The sequence below is a fragment of the Gavia stellata genome, chromosome 32 (genome assembly GCF_030936135.1).
Source record: "Gavia stellata isolate bGavSte3 chromosome 32, bGavSte3.hap2, whole genome shotgun sequence".
Classification (NCBI taxonomy): domain Eukaryota; kingdom Metazoa; phylum Chordata; class Aves; order Gaviiformes; family Gaviidae; genus Gavia; species Gavia stellata.
Window position 1 is genome coordinate 2,206,579 of NC_082625.1, and position 14,258 is coordinate 2,220,836.

At 60.5% G+C, this 14,258-nt stretch overlaps 1 protein-coding gene across 1 annotated transcript; it reads right to left on the minus strand.

Moving 5' to 3' along the window:
- Positions 1 to 73: 73 nt before the first annotated feature.
- PIK3R2 (phosphoinositide-3-kinase regulatory subunit 2) lies at positions 74 to 13,403 on the minus strand. Its single transcript, XM_059831682.1, has 15 exons — positions 12,911 to 13,403; positions 9,291 to 9,383; positions 8,699 to 8,761; positions 7,488 to 7,619; positions 7,086 to 7,287; positions 6,701 to 6,786; positions 6,295 to 6,400; positions 6,089 to 6,187; positions 5,762 to 5,942; positions 5,405 to 5,530; positions 4,985 to 5,127; positions 4,608 to 4,784; positions 4,243 to 4,314; positions 3,845 to 4,015; positions 74 to 3,565 (listed from the first exon to the last, which is right to left on the minus strand). The coding sequence occupies exons 1-15, from the start codon at positions 13,248 to 13,250 to the stop codon at positions 3,373 to 3,375; spliced, it is 2,184 nt and encodes a 727-aa protein (XP_059687665.1). The 5' UTR covers positions 13,251 to 13,403; the 3' UTR covers positions 74 to 3,372.
- Positions 13,404 to 14,258: the final 855 nt, after the last annotated feature.

The window sequence follows — 14,258 nt, forward strand, 5'->3', positions numbered from 1 at the left end:
CCCAATGCCCTCCCGCCTCCGCTCCCCCGGTGTAACACCCCTCCCACAGAAATCCCCGCAGCCGTTTCATTAATTCTGTTTATTTCTTTTTTTTGTTTTGTTTTTGTGGCTTTTTTGAAGTACCGTACAAAAAAATCCTCTTACAGTAACAAATACTGGGTTTACATTAGTAAACATCAACAGAAAGAGCATAGAGAACTACTGCTGGTAACGAACAGCTGAAGTGGCAAGTTATTTATTATTGCATATACCTAGGAACTAAAATCTCAGGAGCGCTCACACAGCCGCCACGTCCTCTCCGAGCACAAAGCCGAAGGCGACATGAGAGCCCTCGGCACGGGGGGGGTTACACCGGGGAGCACGGAGCATCCCGAGCTGGGACACAGAGGGACAAGACCCGAGCTGCGCCCCAGGGAGCAGGAACGGCCACGTCGCACCCACAGGACGCGGGTGCGTGGCTGGGTTGGGGGACATGGGGTTTGGGGGGTGTCACAAGCAGCAAAGCACAGCCCAGGGCCTTGAAACACATCGCTACCGGGTTCATCCGGTGGCGTGAACAGCACGAGCGAAAGCGTCAAAGGACAAATCACAACTAGCTTATTCTGGGGGAGCTGCGCTGCAGGCAGGGAGCTCGGGCTTCCACCCCATGGGGAGACGAGGGAAGAGCCACCTTTTTGGGAGCCAAGTCAAGCACCATCGGGGAAAGGCAGCCCTGGGGAAGGGCATTTTCCTCCTCGTTGTACACAGGACTTGTGAGCAGAGCCCTGTCGGGGACGGGCCACCGTGATGGGTGCTGGCGGGCAGGAATGGCAGTGCTGGAAGATGCAGAGGGGCGACCATGACCCCCCGTGCTTACGCTGAGCTGCCCACGCTCCTGGGGAGGAAGAGGCTTTGGCTGGGCAGCAGGAAGCGACAGCGTGGGGAGAACAGCAGAAATTCAGCTGGAAGGATAAAAAACGCTGTCAAGAGAAGCTGGAATTTCCCCGGCCAGCAGAGCCGGGGCGAGCGCCAAGCGAAATGTCAACAGGCAACGGCTTGAAGCTGAGACTCTCCCGGATGCTTGGCAGGCCCTGGCATGAGCTGGGAGCAAACCCCCCCAAGCAGGACCGGCCCCGAGCTCACATTGGTGGGGTGGGGATGTGGACCCTGTGGGGCAAGCAGCTGGAGAATGCCATCCACCTGCAGCCTGCCCCGTGGCACAGGGACATGCTGGAAGCGCAGGGATGAGCACAGGACCAGGACAGGACCAGCACAGAGTCCCCAGGCTGAGAATGTGCCACCGCAACTGGTGCGGGAGCCTGGCAGAAAGCTTTGGGGTGTTAGCGTGGCCCCCCCGGCCACCCCACAGACCCCGGGAGGCCTCTGCAGAGATGGCTATGAGCACCAGGCCTCCTCGCCCCATTCCCACGTGCTCTCATCTCTCATGTGTCTGAGCCCAAACTATTCCCTTAATTATCCCTGACAGCTTTTCCCAAGTGATCCCCAAAGCCAAACGCAGCCTCTCCTGGGCTGTGCGCCTCACAGCTCCCCCAGCCCATCGCCTGCCACTTCCGTGGCACTTCGGCACCCACGCTGCGATGGGTCAGGGACAGCACTGCTGCCGCGCATCCTCACAGCACCAAACACCGACAAACCAGAACCACAAAACATGGCCCAGGGCCCGGAGAGGGCATGCACAGCAGGGAATGGGGTCTGTACAGTCGAGCGTAGGAGAGCTGCCACAAGCAATGAGAATGGGACGTTTGCTCCAGCAATCCCAGATCCAAAAGGATCTGGGGACCAGCCTGGAGGAAGGTAAGCAGCAGAGCCGACCGGGGGAGAGGGACAGCGCAGTCCCCGACGCAGATGGCATGTTGAGGACAGGATGCAAGCAGAGCACGAGCACACAGCGCAGATCCGGCGCAGCCCGAGTCGCAACACAAAGCAGAAGCAGTAAAGCCTACAGCATCCACCAGCCCGTCCTGAGGACGCGGCCTCCAAAAGGGAAAGGAGCCTCTCCAGCAAATCAAGAGGACAATTAATGCTTTCTTCAAGCCAGGCAGACAGGGTAACCCAATAAAGCAAATGCCACCATGGCCTCAATTTTTAAAGTTCCTCCGTTGCCCTCAAGCCCTCCGAACTCAGCATCATCCAAAAAGACGCAACAAGCCCTGCCCGCGCCAGCCAGCTGCGATGGGCAGCACTACAGCAACCCCCCAGCTCTTTCACCCAAGTCCCCATACAGTACTCATGATTATAAGTGCTTTGCATACATAGTTCGACATCATGCATATACATTTCTATGCACTAAGGCCCTTGGCCCAGCAGAGATACCGTCCTCCTGCAGCAGAGAGGTCCTTCATTTTGCGTAGGGCTCGTAGTGCGCGTCGGACTCCGGTCCCCTCCTGCTTCAGCTGGCAGGACCCGAGTCTGCAACAGCCTGGCGGCTGCTGCCCACGCGCTTGCATATCGTAGCGGGAGTTCAGCAAACACCAGCACTGGGTAAGCAGCCGATTACGAAAAGAACCTTATTTACAGAGCTACAGTTAGCTTCAACGGGTTACGTCTGCAGAGATTCACCGAAGACAGCCAGAAACAACGAGCTGTGCATCCCACAGATTCTGCCGGGAAAAACAGGGGTACCAACATGGATTTCACAGCTTAGTTGGCACAACTAAGGCGAGAGATTCATCGCTAACTAGATCCTCCCTCCCCAGACAGCAACACTCAAGAGGTGGTTATGACACTAGGGAACAAGATGGTGAGGTGGGGCACAGCACGGAGCGGAGACCTCGGCCGAGAAGCCCCATGGAGGATGGGGTTTCTCCTTTGTAAAAGAGTCTCTGCACGCAGCACCCCTCGTACCAGACACCATCGCAGCCTGTGAGATCACCAAGGGAAGTGAGAGTGGAGGATGCAGACGCCCACCCGAGCCCCCTCCTCCGGCATCCAGGCAGGGAGCCTCTCGCCCAGAGCGGCCCTCGTGACCGCGTGGCTGGGGCGGTGACCGACGCCGTAGCGCACCGAGGAATCAGGAATCTAACTCTACAGTGATGCGTAGCGGGGCGACCTGCCAGCAAGAAGGGAATTTGACCTGCTTATTGGGGAAGGGGAGGGGGCTGTGCTCGCCCACAGCAATTCAATGACAACTGGATCCCACCTCCTAGAGGCTGGAGCCCACTGGGAGTCAACAGCCCAGCCTTTTTGTCCCATCAGCCAACACGGGTTTCAGCTACTGACCAAAAGGGACACCAGGAACGGTCACAGACATCTCAGAGGCTCTGGAGGGGCAGGAGCACAGAGACTCAACTATACAGGGTGCAAGAGTCCAGAGCCAGAAAGCAGCGCCCTGGGGAGAAGCTGAAGGCAGCTGTTGTGTTGTGCACGGGCTGCTCATCTGGCTGGTGGCTGGGAAAGGACCGGGTGAGCCAGCGTGACGTTCAGGGAGTCATTGTGCTGCACCAGGGACGTGTGCTTGTAGTGCAAGACCAGGTCCTTGAGGGAGGCGTAGAGGTTGTAGGGTTCAGCGAACCCGTAGCCAGTTGCCGTTTTGTAGATCACGCAGTGCTTGGTGTCACCGTCCACCCTGCCAGGGAGACAAGGGAGCACGGGTCAGCAGCACGCCAGGGAGTCCCGCTGTGACAGGGACAGGGACAGCAGTGAACAAGTGGGCGCCACCGAAGCTGCCCAAAGATACATCTGGCCTTGGCAGGAAGAGCCGAGGCAGACGGGAGACCTTGGGGAAACCCAGCCTGCCAGCTGACGCCTCCGCCAGCCTCCAGCATCTGGCAACAGACGGGCAGAGTGATGCGGGAGCACAGCCCACGCCAGCCCCATCCTGCCACGTCTGCTTGGGGGTACTCACACCACGGAGCAGGCATAGCATCCCTTCTGGCTGCTCTCGCGAATCAGGAAGGTGCCGTCCCGCTTGCCACACAGCATCTCTTCTGCCTGCAAGCGGTTGATCTTCCCCACGTACCATGTCCGCTCCTCGTGGTGGGGAAGCTCCTCCTCGTCATCCATCATAGAGTACTGGCTGCAATCGAGCACAGGCAGGGTCAGACCCCCTTGGTTCGGGCACATGGCCCCCACATCTCCCCTCCCACTACTAGCTGCCGTCACCCCTTCCGGCAGGGAAGGCATCCTCAGTTCCCAGGCAGGGAGATGTGACTTGCCCGCCGCCCCGGAGCAGGCAGAACCGGCTGCGCAGCCTGCGCTCCTGCGGCCCCCCACATCCCGCAACACACGAGCAGGGACACTCACTCCTCCGTCTCGTTCTTGATGCCCAGCCACTCATTGATTTTCTTCTGCCGGGCACCCTTCTGCGTCAGCCACCTGGGGAAGGAGAGGCAGAGCTCAGCGCAGGCAGCGTGCCCGGTCCACGTCCGGGCCAGACACCACTCGCGCAGCCATCACCAGAGGGCAGCAGCCGTCGCCTTTGAGGGACCGCCGTGCCCCGAGGCCACATGCTGCAGGGCTCACTCCTGCACTGAGCAGCCCCAGCAGCCTGCAAGCCGGTCCAACAAGCCTCAAAGCCCTCAAGGAGCCAGCTGGATGGCTCCCGGGCTGGGCTGGAGGGGCAAGCAGGGCCCTGCTCCCAGCCCTCTGCGGGGGCAGGCACTACGTACACCAAATACTGGTCTCGCAGTTTGCGCAGCTGCATGAGGTCTGGCTTGAGGCTGTTCATGCGCTTGTCGATCTCCCGGTTCTCCGAGGCTTGTTTCTTCAGGTCCTGCTCCAGCTTCATCTTGCTGTCGTGGATCTCTGTGATGCGAGACTTGAGCTTCTCCGAGTTCATGAGGATCCTGGGAGAAGGAGGGGGGTTTAGGCTGTGAGCCAGAGTGGGGGAGGCAGAGGAGGCAGCCTGCCAGCTCCAGCCCACAGCACGCTCCTGAAGAGACAAGGATTGCACATGCCTCGGCTCTGCGCTGGGCCAGGATGATCCTTCCAGCCCCCCAGAGCCCTTCCCCAGGCAGGGCAGGTCACCACCACCCCCTGTCCTCACCGTTGCACCTCCTTCTCGTTGCCCTCCCGCCGGAAGCGCTCGATGTACTCCTTGCTGCATTTCTCCTGCGTCTGACACTGTTCCTCAAAGATCTTGATCGTCTCGTTGAAGGCCTCGATTGCCGTCCTCTTCATCTGCAGCTCCTGAAAAGGGAGGGGAGACCTGAGGAAGGGGGAGCATTTGGGCAGGTTTCTGCCCATTTGCATCTCGTCTTCCCCCCTCCTCAAAGCAGCACTGTCCTTGCTGCAGCCAGAATATCCCCTTCTTCAATGCCCATTCTCTGGGGAGTCCCCTCAAGTCCAGGAGCAGACAAATGGGGCAGCGGGTGCCCGATCTCTGCTCTCCTCTGCGCACAGCGGCACGGCTGCCAGCCGTCAGGGGATGTCAGGGCAGCCCATGAGGAAGGCAGTGCCCACATACCTGGGATGTGCGCGTGTACTCCTCGTACAGCAGGTCGTACTCCCAGCTCTTGTCCTGGTACTGCTGGTGATAGACCTTCAGCTGCTCCCCGACGGCTTCCACGCTGTCCTCTTTCACCAGCTGGTCCTGCCACGTGCACAGCCTCAGTCAGGACCTGCTCCTGCCCTACAGCAGCCCCCCGGCAAGGCAGCTGGTCCCATGAACCCACCCCCAGCCCCCCATCACCCCATAAAGCAACATCCCAGCACGGGGGAAGGGGTGGGACATTGTCATCTACCAAAGGGCCAGGGATGGACGAGCAAATGCCCCTGGTTCAGGCTGTGCTGGCCAGCCACATCCCTGTGGCAGAGGCCTCACCTGCTGGTACTTGGAAATGGGGTAGAGCAGCCTGGTGTCCAGCTTGGCGTTGTACTGGGCGAGCGACTCGTGCCGGTAATGGGTGATGAGCTCCACCACCGAGCCAAAAGTCAGGGGCTCTGAGAAGCCGTACTTCCCTTCCCGGTGAAAGATCTTGATCAGCTTGTTATTGCCTCCCTTCCTGTAGCGGGGAGGGGAGAGGAGAGAGCACTTAGCACCACACCACAGCACCCTACATCAGGGCATCCAGGCAGCCCTAAGCACAGGGACATGTGCCAATCTCCACCCCAGAGCAGTGAAGGCTCACGGGGGACCCCAGCACCCTACCTGAGTGTGAGCGTGTACTCCCCCTGGATCTTGCTGGAAGCATCGCGCACCAAGAAAGTACCATCTGGTGTGTCCCGTAGCTTCTCATTCACCTCCTCCCTGCGAGGAACATGATTGTCATAGCCTGTGAGGTGCAACCAGAGCTCCCCTAGATAACCTGACAGAGACCGGGCACCCAGGATGTGAGCTGCCCACCACCCCCTTACCGGGAAATGTCACCCCAGTACCACTCGGCGTCCTGCAAGGGCACGCTGTTCCCGTTGGCCAGGCTGGCTGCGCTGGGCTTTGGCTTAGGCGGTTTTGGAGGCAAGGCTGTAAGAGAAGCAGGATTGAAGCAGGGTGAGACCAAGCCCCAGCTCCCCACGGGTAATCCCTTGGAGCAGTGAGTCCCCCGTCCCTGCAGTGACCATCCTGGGAAGCCCCCTTGGCCACCACGCTGCCAGGAGCTGCTCCAGGCTCATCTACAGCAGCAGATGAGCGCCTCGAGCAGGCACCCAGGCACAGCCGGGCTACAGAAACGCCCTCGGCAACCTGCTCACGGGGGCAGAGACTCCACACCCACGGAGCACAAACGCCAGTGCCTCGGGCCCCAAGGACGGGGCATCTCAGTACCTGGAGGCAACTGTTCCAGCTCCAACTCCTTCATCTGCAGAAGTATCTCCAGAAACAGCACGGAGAAGTCAGGGCTCAGCTCTGGGCTGCAGGGAGAGAGGAGCCAAGATCAGCGGTTGTGGGGGAGAACTTGGCACTGCTCCCGTACCCCCCAGGCAAAGGGGCAGCTGGGGTCAGCTGGTTCATCCCAGCTGCCAGGCTGACACAGAAGCACAGGCTCTGCCCTGGCTTTGAGTCCCACCTCTGCATGCTGCCAGCAGTTTAATCCCACGCGCAGCGAGGTAGGGGCTGCGGGCAGACCTGCTGTTACAGGCTGGACTCTTCGTCCTGGCAGGCACAGCGGCTGACGCTCGGTACATGGCTGGAACCCGAATGCCTCACGTACCTGGCGCCAGGCAGCCGGAGGAGAAGGGGGCCGAAGATCTCTCCCAGGGCCCGAGGGTGGAGGCTGTTGCTCTCGGCCTGCTGCAATACCTTCCCCAGATGCCGGAGCAGGAACTGCAGGGTGAGCGTGTTCTGGAGTGGGACCGCAGGCGACTCCAGGGCCAGTAGCAGCTGCTTCCGGCAATTCTCCGGCTGAGGGATCTCTGGGGAGAGAACAAGAGATGATGGAAGGGCTGGGACAGCCGGCACCACGCTCCACGCTCCGGCTGCGTCACAGCGTGGGAGCGCTGTCAGCAGCAGGGGCCGTGTGCCAGACCCCATAGGGACAGGTCTTATTTTAATACCCCAAATGCGTCCGTCCCACCCAGCCACCCATTCCCAAGCGCATCCAGGGGAAGCCTACCCTGCAGAATGCGAAGGACGTCTCCGTGCACGGATACCGGCACCACGGGGGAGGGCAGGTCCTGCAGGTAGCCTCGCAGCGCCTCGCCCAGGGAGTGCACGTCGAAGGGCTCCAGGTCGCCCAGGGTCCAATCTGCCAGGGCACAGATTTCCCATGGGTGGCGAGCACAGCACTGGGCACCCAGCCGGCAGCTCCGGTGCTGCCAGCACCCATCCCAGAGACCATCGCACACCACCTGGCCAGCTATTATGGGACATGGCAGCCTGGCACCACGAGGGAGCCCAGGCAGCCCTCGGGCAGCCAAGCAGCCCACACAATGGAGGATGCCTGGAAGTGCCCCCTGCGTCCCAGAAATAAGCTGGCTCTGGGAATCCAGGCAGGTCCCCCAGCCTGGGAGAGGGCAGAGGTCAGTTTGGATGCCCACACCTTTTGCCTTGAGCCCTGCCACAGGAATCCTGGGCACGCAAGACTCATGTGACAATTTTGTTCCCTGCTGCTGGTAGACACAAGCGCAGACTGACCAGCCACGTGCTGAACCCAACAGGGAAAACGTCTCCCTTGAACCGTGCTGTCCCATGAACACAAGGCGCAGGCTGTCGGGACAGCACATAAAGCCTGTCCCAAAAGCAGCACGGCCAGAGCTGACAGCACTGCGTAGTTGGGGTTTGCAAGAACGTCTGCGGAAGGGGACAAGCCAGCATGGTGCTGGATGAGGCCCAAGCCCAGCCGAGAGGCAGACAGCTCCGAAGGCTCTCCGGCAGAAACATCAGCTGCCGGCACAGTGGAGCCAAGGCTTTGGCCACCAAGCTGAGCTGAAAGATCCTCCCCTGCTTATTAGTGGCGTGACAGAATGAGAGAAGCCTCCGCCAGCCTGTTTGCAGAGCACCCCGAGAGCGGGGCACCCCGAAGAGACAGCAGGAGACAAGCACAAGGGTTCACTTGTTGGCCTGCGAGTCTCCATGCCGGCACCAAGTCCCTTTGCTCCAGCCCATGGACAGTGGCAGGAATCCCCCCTCTCCTATCCCTTCCACGTGAGACAGGGACGTGTCGGGACAGGGACGGCCCAGCCCCACAGGCAGCGTGCCGGGAGGCAGGAACTGCCTAGGACAGGCGAGCCTGGCCTGGATTGCATTACTGCTGGCGCTGTCACATCCACTAATCTCCTCCATCTGAGCCGATTCGCCTCCTCACCACGCGGAGCTGGTTCTTACCGGTTCTCAGCGCTTGCCTCAGTTCGGAGCCAGATGTCCTGTACAACATCTCGCTGTCTAACCCTGCGGAAGCGAGGACACTGCTGTTAGCTGCGAGCCGTGCAGCTCCCAGCGCATGCACCGTTTCGGTGCCAGCCCAGCAGCCGCACGCCGGCTGGGCAACGGCTGCGGCATGGCTAACCAGGCCTGGATGGTGTCCAAGCCAACCTCCTACAGATGCTGCTGCAGCCCCCTTGGCCCCCAGTTCAGTGGCCCCGTTTCTCCCCCATGGCACAGATCCAGGCTGGAAGCGCTTCCCAAACCCCAGCACCCATCCGGGGGACGTAGGCGTGCTGCACGCAGACCCAGCACCCTCACACCCCAGGCTTCTGCGCAGGACGGCCCAGCGGGGTCAAGCCCGGCTCTGGGGAACAGTGGCTCAAGCCACGGAGGAGCGGGAGGCCCCCCCCACTTCTGCAGGCAGCTGCGTTCTGCATGTCCCACGGAGCTCAGTCCACTGCCAGCAGCTTTTAAAGACAGCTGCCTCACCCTCTGCCCTCGCTGGGAGGTTTTGGGGTGTATCAGCCCCTCGATGCTCCATGTCCCCCCTTACCTTTCTTCTCAATAGCTTCCACCAACTTCACCAGCAGCGGCGGCGCAATCTCCGGAGGGCTGAACTGCTCCTGCAAGTCCGGGAGAGGGGACCCTGGGGGAGAGGGAGGGAGAGAAGGGGTCAGCCCCAGCTCAGCCCCCAGCAGACGCTCTGCAGCGGGGCCAGGCTGGGGCACAACCAACGCTGCTCCCAACAGCAGCATCCGAGAGCGAGGAAAGCCGTGGCCCCTGCCGCGAGGCCACAGCCCACGCGAACACCGCATGGAGACTGCGGGGAACCTGCAAGCTGGCCCAGAAACCAGCACAGCACTTGTTGAGCCCGGCCTTGCTCCGAGCCCCTGACGGGGTGTGCATAGGGTGATCCCTACTGCTCCCTGCAGAGGCTAGGAGGCAGAGCCGATCTCCATGGGGATCCCGGCACCCTGGGCAGGCAGCGCAGGGGTTACCAGGGCTCCTGGAGCTCAGGCTGGGTTCAGTCCCTGCCCAGCACAGGGGCTGTGCAGAGCTGGCGGAGGAGCGCGGCCAGGGAGCTCGCTCTCGGTGGTGAGCTGTGATTAATCCAGCAATTCAGACAGAACGCCATGTCAGCAAATTCCTGCCCTTGATTGCTCGTTTAACATGGAAACCAGCCCTCTGCCTCCCCCTCCCCGCAAGCCCACAGCCTCCGTGCAAGCTGTTACAGGGCACAGACAGCCTGCGGCACGGGACGGGGGTCCTCCCCTTCCTGGGGGATCTATGGCCCTGCATCAGGTGGCATTTCACTGTCACCTCCAGAAGATCTTGAGGTCCCAGCTCCGGGCACCCCCCTTCCCTGTGCTGGAGGGGTGACGCATGCTGGGGCAGGAGCACGCAGGCCCGGCTGGGCAGCTGCCAGCGGGAGGCTTGCCGAAGGACGAGCGGTGCCAGGTCCCATCTCGCTTCCAACTGAGCACCAGCCGGTGCAGGAGGCTCCCCCAGGCCGGTCCACAGCACCGGGCAGACCCTGGGGAGCCCACGGTCAGTGAGGACACCCAGCACGCTCCACTCTGGGGAGGCAAAGCCAAAAGGCTGCTCCCCATTGCGAAACACGGCTCTGTTGTCATGGATCTGACCCGAACTCGCCCAGTGTGGTCTCATGAGACGCAGCAAGATGAAACTCCTCACCCGGCTGAGCCTTCTGCACCCACGGCTTCGCGGGGAGACGAAGCAGCTCGTGTTGGTGCTTCGAGTCAGCAGCTGTGGAACAGGGGGGCAGGCACCCAGCAGTTCTGCAAGGGCCTGTGCTGCTGGGGGGCAACCTCCCACCAGAGAGAGCCCCTGAGCACAGGAAGGGGCCCAGCGTGGTGCTGGTCAGCATGGGGAAGCTGCAGGCAAGCTGCCAGGCTGGCAGCTCCAAGCCTGACCCTTGGGAAGGGCTGAAGGGAGAGTAAATACTGGCACTGCCCACGTGGCCTGGCCGGGAATGTGCTGCTTCAGCAGGCAGCAGCTTGCCTTTTTTTATCAGGCAGCCAGTGCCGGAGCCAGCGGCAGCTCCCGAGCCTGCCGGGCCTCTGGGCTGGGCTGCCGTGAACAAGGCCGCTCACAGCACGGCCGGGGCAGCTGCGGAAATATTTCCGAGCCACGTTTTCCGCTTGCCTTCTCTGCGGAAGGCAAACACCAGCAGCTCGTAAATTCACCGGCAGAAAGCGCTGGTTCTCGCCGCTCTGCGAGACCAGCCCTGCTCCCAGGCTGCATGACAGCCGTGGCACTGGCCCCGCTCCGCGTGTGACACTGGGGGGCTAAGGGATCCCTGCCAGCCAGGGCAGGACCCGGGAAACAGGGCAGAAACATCGCCAACTATGAGCTTCGTGGGGCAGCCAGGAGACATCTCTGCACCTCCCGAAGTGCAGACCACGAAGAAATAACACGGGCTTGGCTTAAATACAGTTTTTCAGTTGCAAAATGTGTCTCCCCACCAGCATCCCAGCAGGCTGCATGTAAAATGGGCATTTGAATTGCCACCCTGCAGTCCCTGGCTGTGCCCAAGGGGGAGACTGGCTATGGGGATAGGGACAGAGGGGATAGGGACAGGGCTGGCACACCTTTCACATGCCCTGGTACCCGACCCTCTCTTTGCTCCATCCCTGGGCAGAATGCAGACAGGCTGGCTTTTGGTTTCTTTCCCAACCACATCTTTTCTGTGTGTCAGGAGCTTTGGCACGTATCTTCTTCCACATCCCAAAGATCCCCACCCCTGCGCAGGGCAGCGGCTTTGACCACCCAGACACACCTCCACCAAGCGCTGTTTGAGAAGAAGAGGAGGAGAGAGCCCACAAAAGCATAAATACAGCCCCCGAGGGAGCGCAGGGCTGGATGCAGGCAAGGCCGACGCATCCACCGCAGAGCATGCCCCAGGCTCCCAAGAGGAGCTGCTTTCTTGGAAAGGCAGGTTGCGAGTGGGATGACTCAGGTCAGCGGCTCTCGCTGCCAACCCAAACGCATGGCCCGGCTGCATTCCCACCCTGTGGAGATGTTTCCCGGGGCCGCCCCTCTGGCTCCAGGAGCACGGGAGGCAGCTGCAGGGAGCCACGCACCCAGCTCCACCACCCTGGTTTCTGAGACAAGGGCTCCTTTCTGTTCCTTAAGACCCCAGAGATGTTTCACACAGCTAGAAGCGTCTGATGGGATAGTCGTGGCTCCCAGGCAGAGAGGGATGGTGAGGACGCAGGACTGCCAGCCGGGAGCGTGCTCTGATGCCCATCTGCTGCTGACCCTACTCCTCCCGTATGCACCAGCACGAGGTCTTCTGCACGGCACAGGAAGACAAAGCGTGGCTATCGCCCCTGCTTCCCGTCTCAGAGCACCCGGGACCTGCTGAGCCCCTGCCACAGGGCTTATGTGCCTGGGAGCAAAAAAAATAGGCAAGAGAAGGCAGCTGCCACAGCTCTATGGGCAGTGCTGAGGCACAGCGGCTCTCCCAGCTCCCAGACCGGGCCTGTGCCAAGCGCAGCGCTGGCTGGGAGGCAGCCGCAGGTGCAGGACAGCCCATGCCCTGCCCGAGGGCAGCTGCCCAGCCCCAGCAAGAGCTCTGCGAACTGCGGGGAGGGACGGGTGCCAAGCAGACAAGCAATTAGCTCCAGTTCTCGGAAGTACTCTTTTAGACCCTGACTTTTCTCCTCTTGCCCAGAGACAAGTAATTGTGTGTCTCAGTGGGGCTGAGCGGCTCTTGGCAGGGAGCAATGCCCCGGGCGCTCCAGAAGCAGAGGCAGGGAGGTGGTTGGGAGAGGTCAGAACTATTCCTAAAGGGAGGGAGTGGGGCAAAACCGTCATCGGAGCAGGGAGACGCACCAAGGACCATGGGGATCCCAGCCGGTCACAGGCCAGAGAGGGAGAAGGATCTTAGAGAGGTAAGAGTGGGACAAGTCTCGCCCCAAGAAGTTCTGCTAAGCAGATTGATAAGCTGGAAGAACAACGTGCTTTTTTCTCAGCCAGGACTGAGCGTGAGCCCACAACTCTCAGGGAACTCAGCCGCACTGCTGCCGGCAGGGCAATCCAGCACTGCCGAGCCGGAGGCTTTGCCGCTGTCCTGCAAAGCCACCCACACTCCGCCGCACGCTGGGAGTGGAGGTGTCTCGGAGCACCACGGCAGGCAGCAGGGCTTACCTTGCTCCAGAGCCTCCTGCAGCCGGCAGCCGCTGGCCCCTGGCGTTGCAGGCAGGGGTCTCTGCACTCGGGGCCGGTGAGAAGGGACGGAGATCTTCACAGGCCCCACGTACTCCACATACGTGCCAGGAAAGTCACCCTTCTGTTTGGTCCGCTCGTTGACGCCTAGGATCCACCCGATCTGATTGGGGGTCTGCTCATCCCCGTCTTTGAAGCCCAAGGCTTGCAGGGCCCCCTTGCTCACCACCAGGATGTCCCCAGGCAGCAGATCAATGTCCTCCTCGCGCTCCTTGCGGTAGGGGTAGAGCGCGCGGTACTGGAACCCGTCGGTGCTGCCCATTCTCTCTGCTGCAGGGAGAACGGCTCTGAACAGCGAGGCAGCGTGTTTCGGGCAGGAGAGGAGGGATCTCAGAGGCAGCTCTCCCCCATCAGCACTCTGAACGTCTCTGCGTGAACCAGCACCCCAGAAGCCTGGTCCGGGTGCCTGAGCGCGCTTAGGTGCAGCCCCTTTTCCTTAACTTGAAACCACGATTCAACCAAATTATGGAGCAAAGGGAGAAGGAGACAAACATAATCCAGCACTGGTGAGTGGGCATGCAGCAAAGAAACAGGAGATCAGGGTCTGCTTCACCAAAAAAGCAGCAAGTTTCTTGGAGTCGGGGGGGCAAAAGCAGAGCACGCTTCCAGCCCAGAACAGCGTGGCATGCTACGTCTCCCTTTCCAGTGCCTGCAAAGAGAAGAAGACTTGTTACTGCACAGCCAGGCATCCCACACCCTCCCAAAACACCAGCATTCAAACTAGGGGTTCATCTGAGCAGCTGAGAGAGGCAGGACTCGTTTCTCTCCTACCTACCAGCTGATGCTAAACCCTGGATCCAACCAGGACATGCTAATACCAGTTTACACTCCCAAAAAGCAAGAGAGGAGCCAGCGGCTTTGGGCAGGAATGCCACCTCCTCTCTGCTACAGCCAGGCACCAGCTCTGCATCTTAAAGAGGTTCACTCCTGCTTCTTCAGCTTACCCTCCTCACAGCACTTATGCAAACAAGAAGACAACAAGTGGGACAAAACAGCCTTTATGCAGGAACTTTTGCATACAGAAAAGGGTGACCCTGCAACCACCAGCTGGAGGCCCTGAATAGGAGCAAAACAAACAGATTTAACCTTTCCTTGTTAAATCGATTAAATTTCAGAGTTCACCTTTACATCTCCCCATGCAATCCCCCACAAAGTAATTTTCTGAAGGTAGCTGCCCACAAATGTAGGTTAACCAAGCTTTCAGCGAAAGGCTTTCAAGATGCTTTGCCATTCCCACAGAGCAGCACTTCAAAGCTTTGCTCTGAGCAAA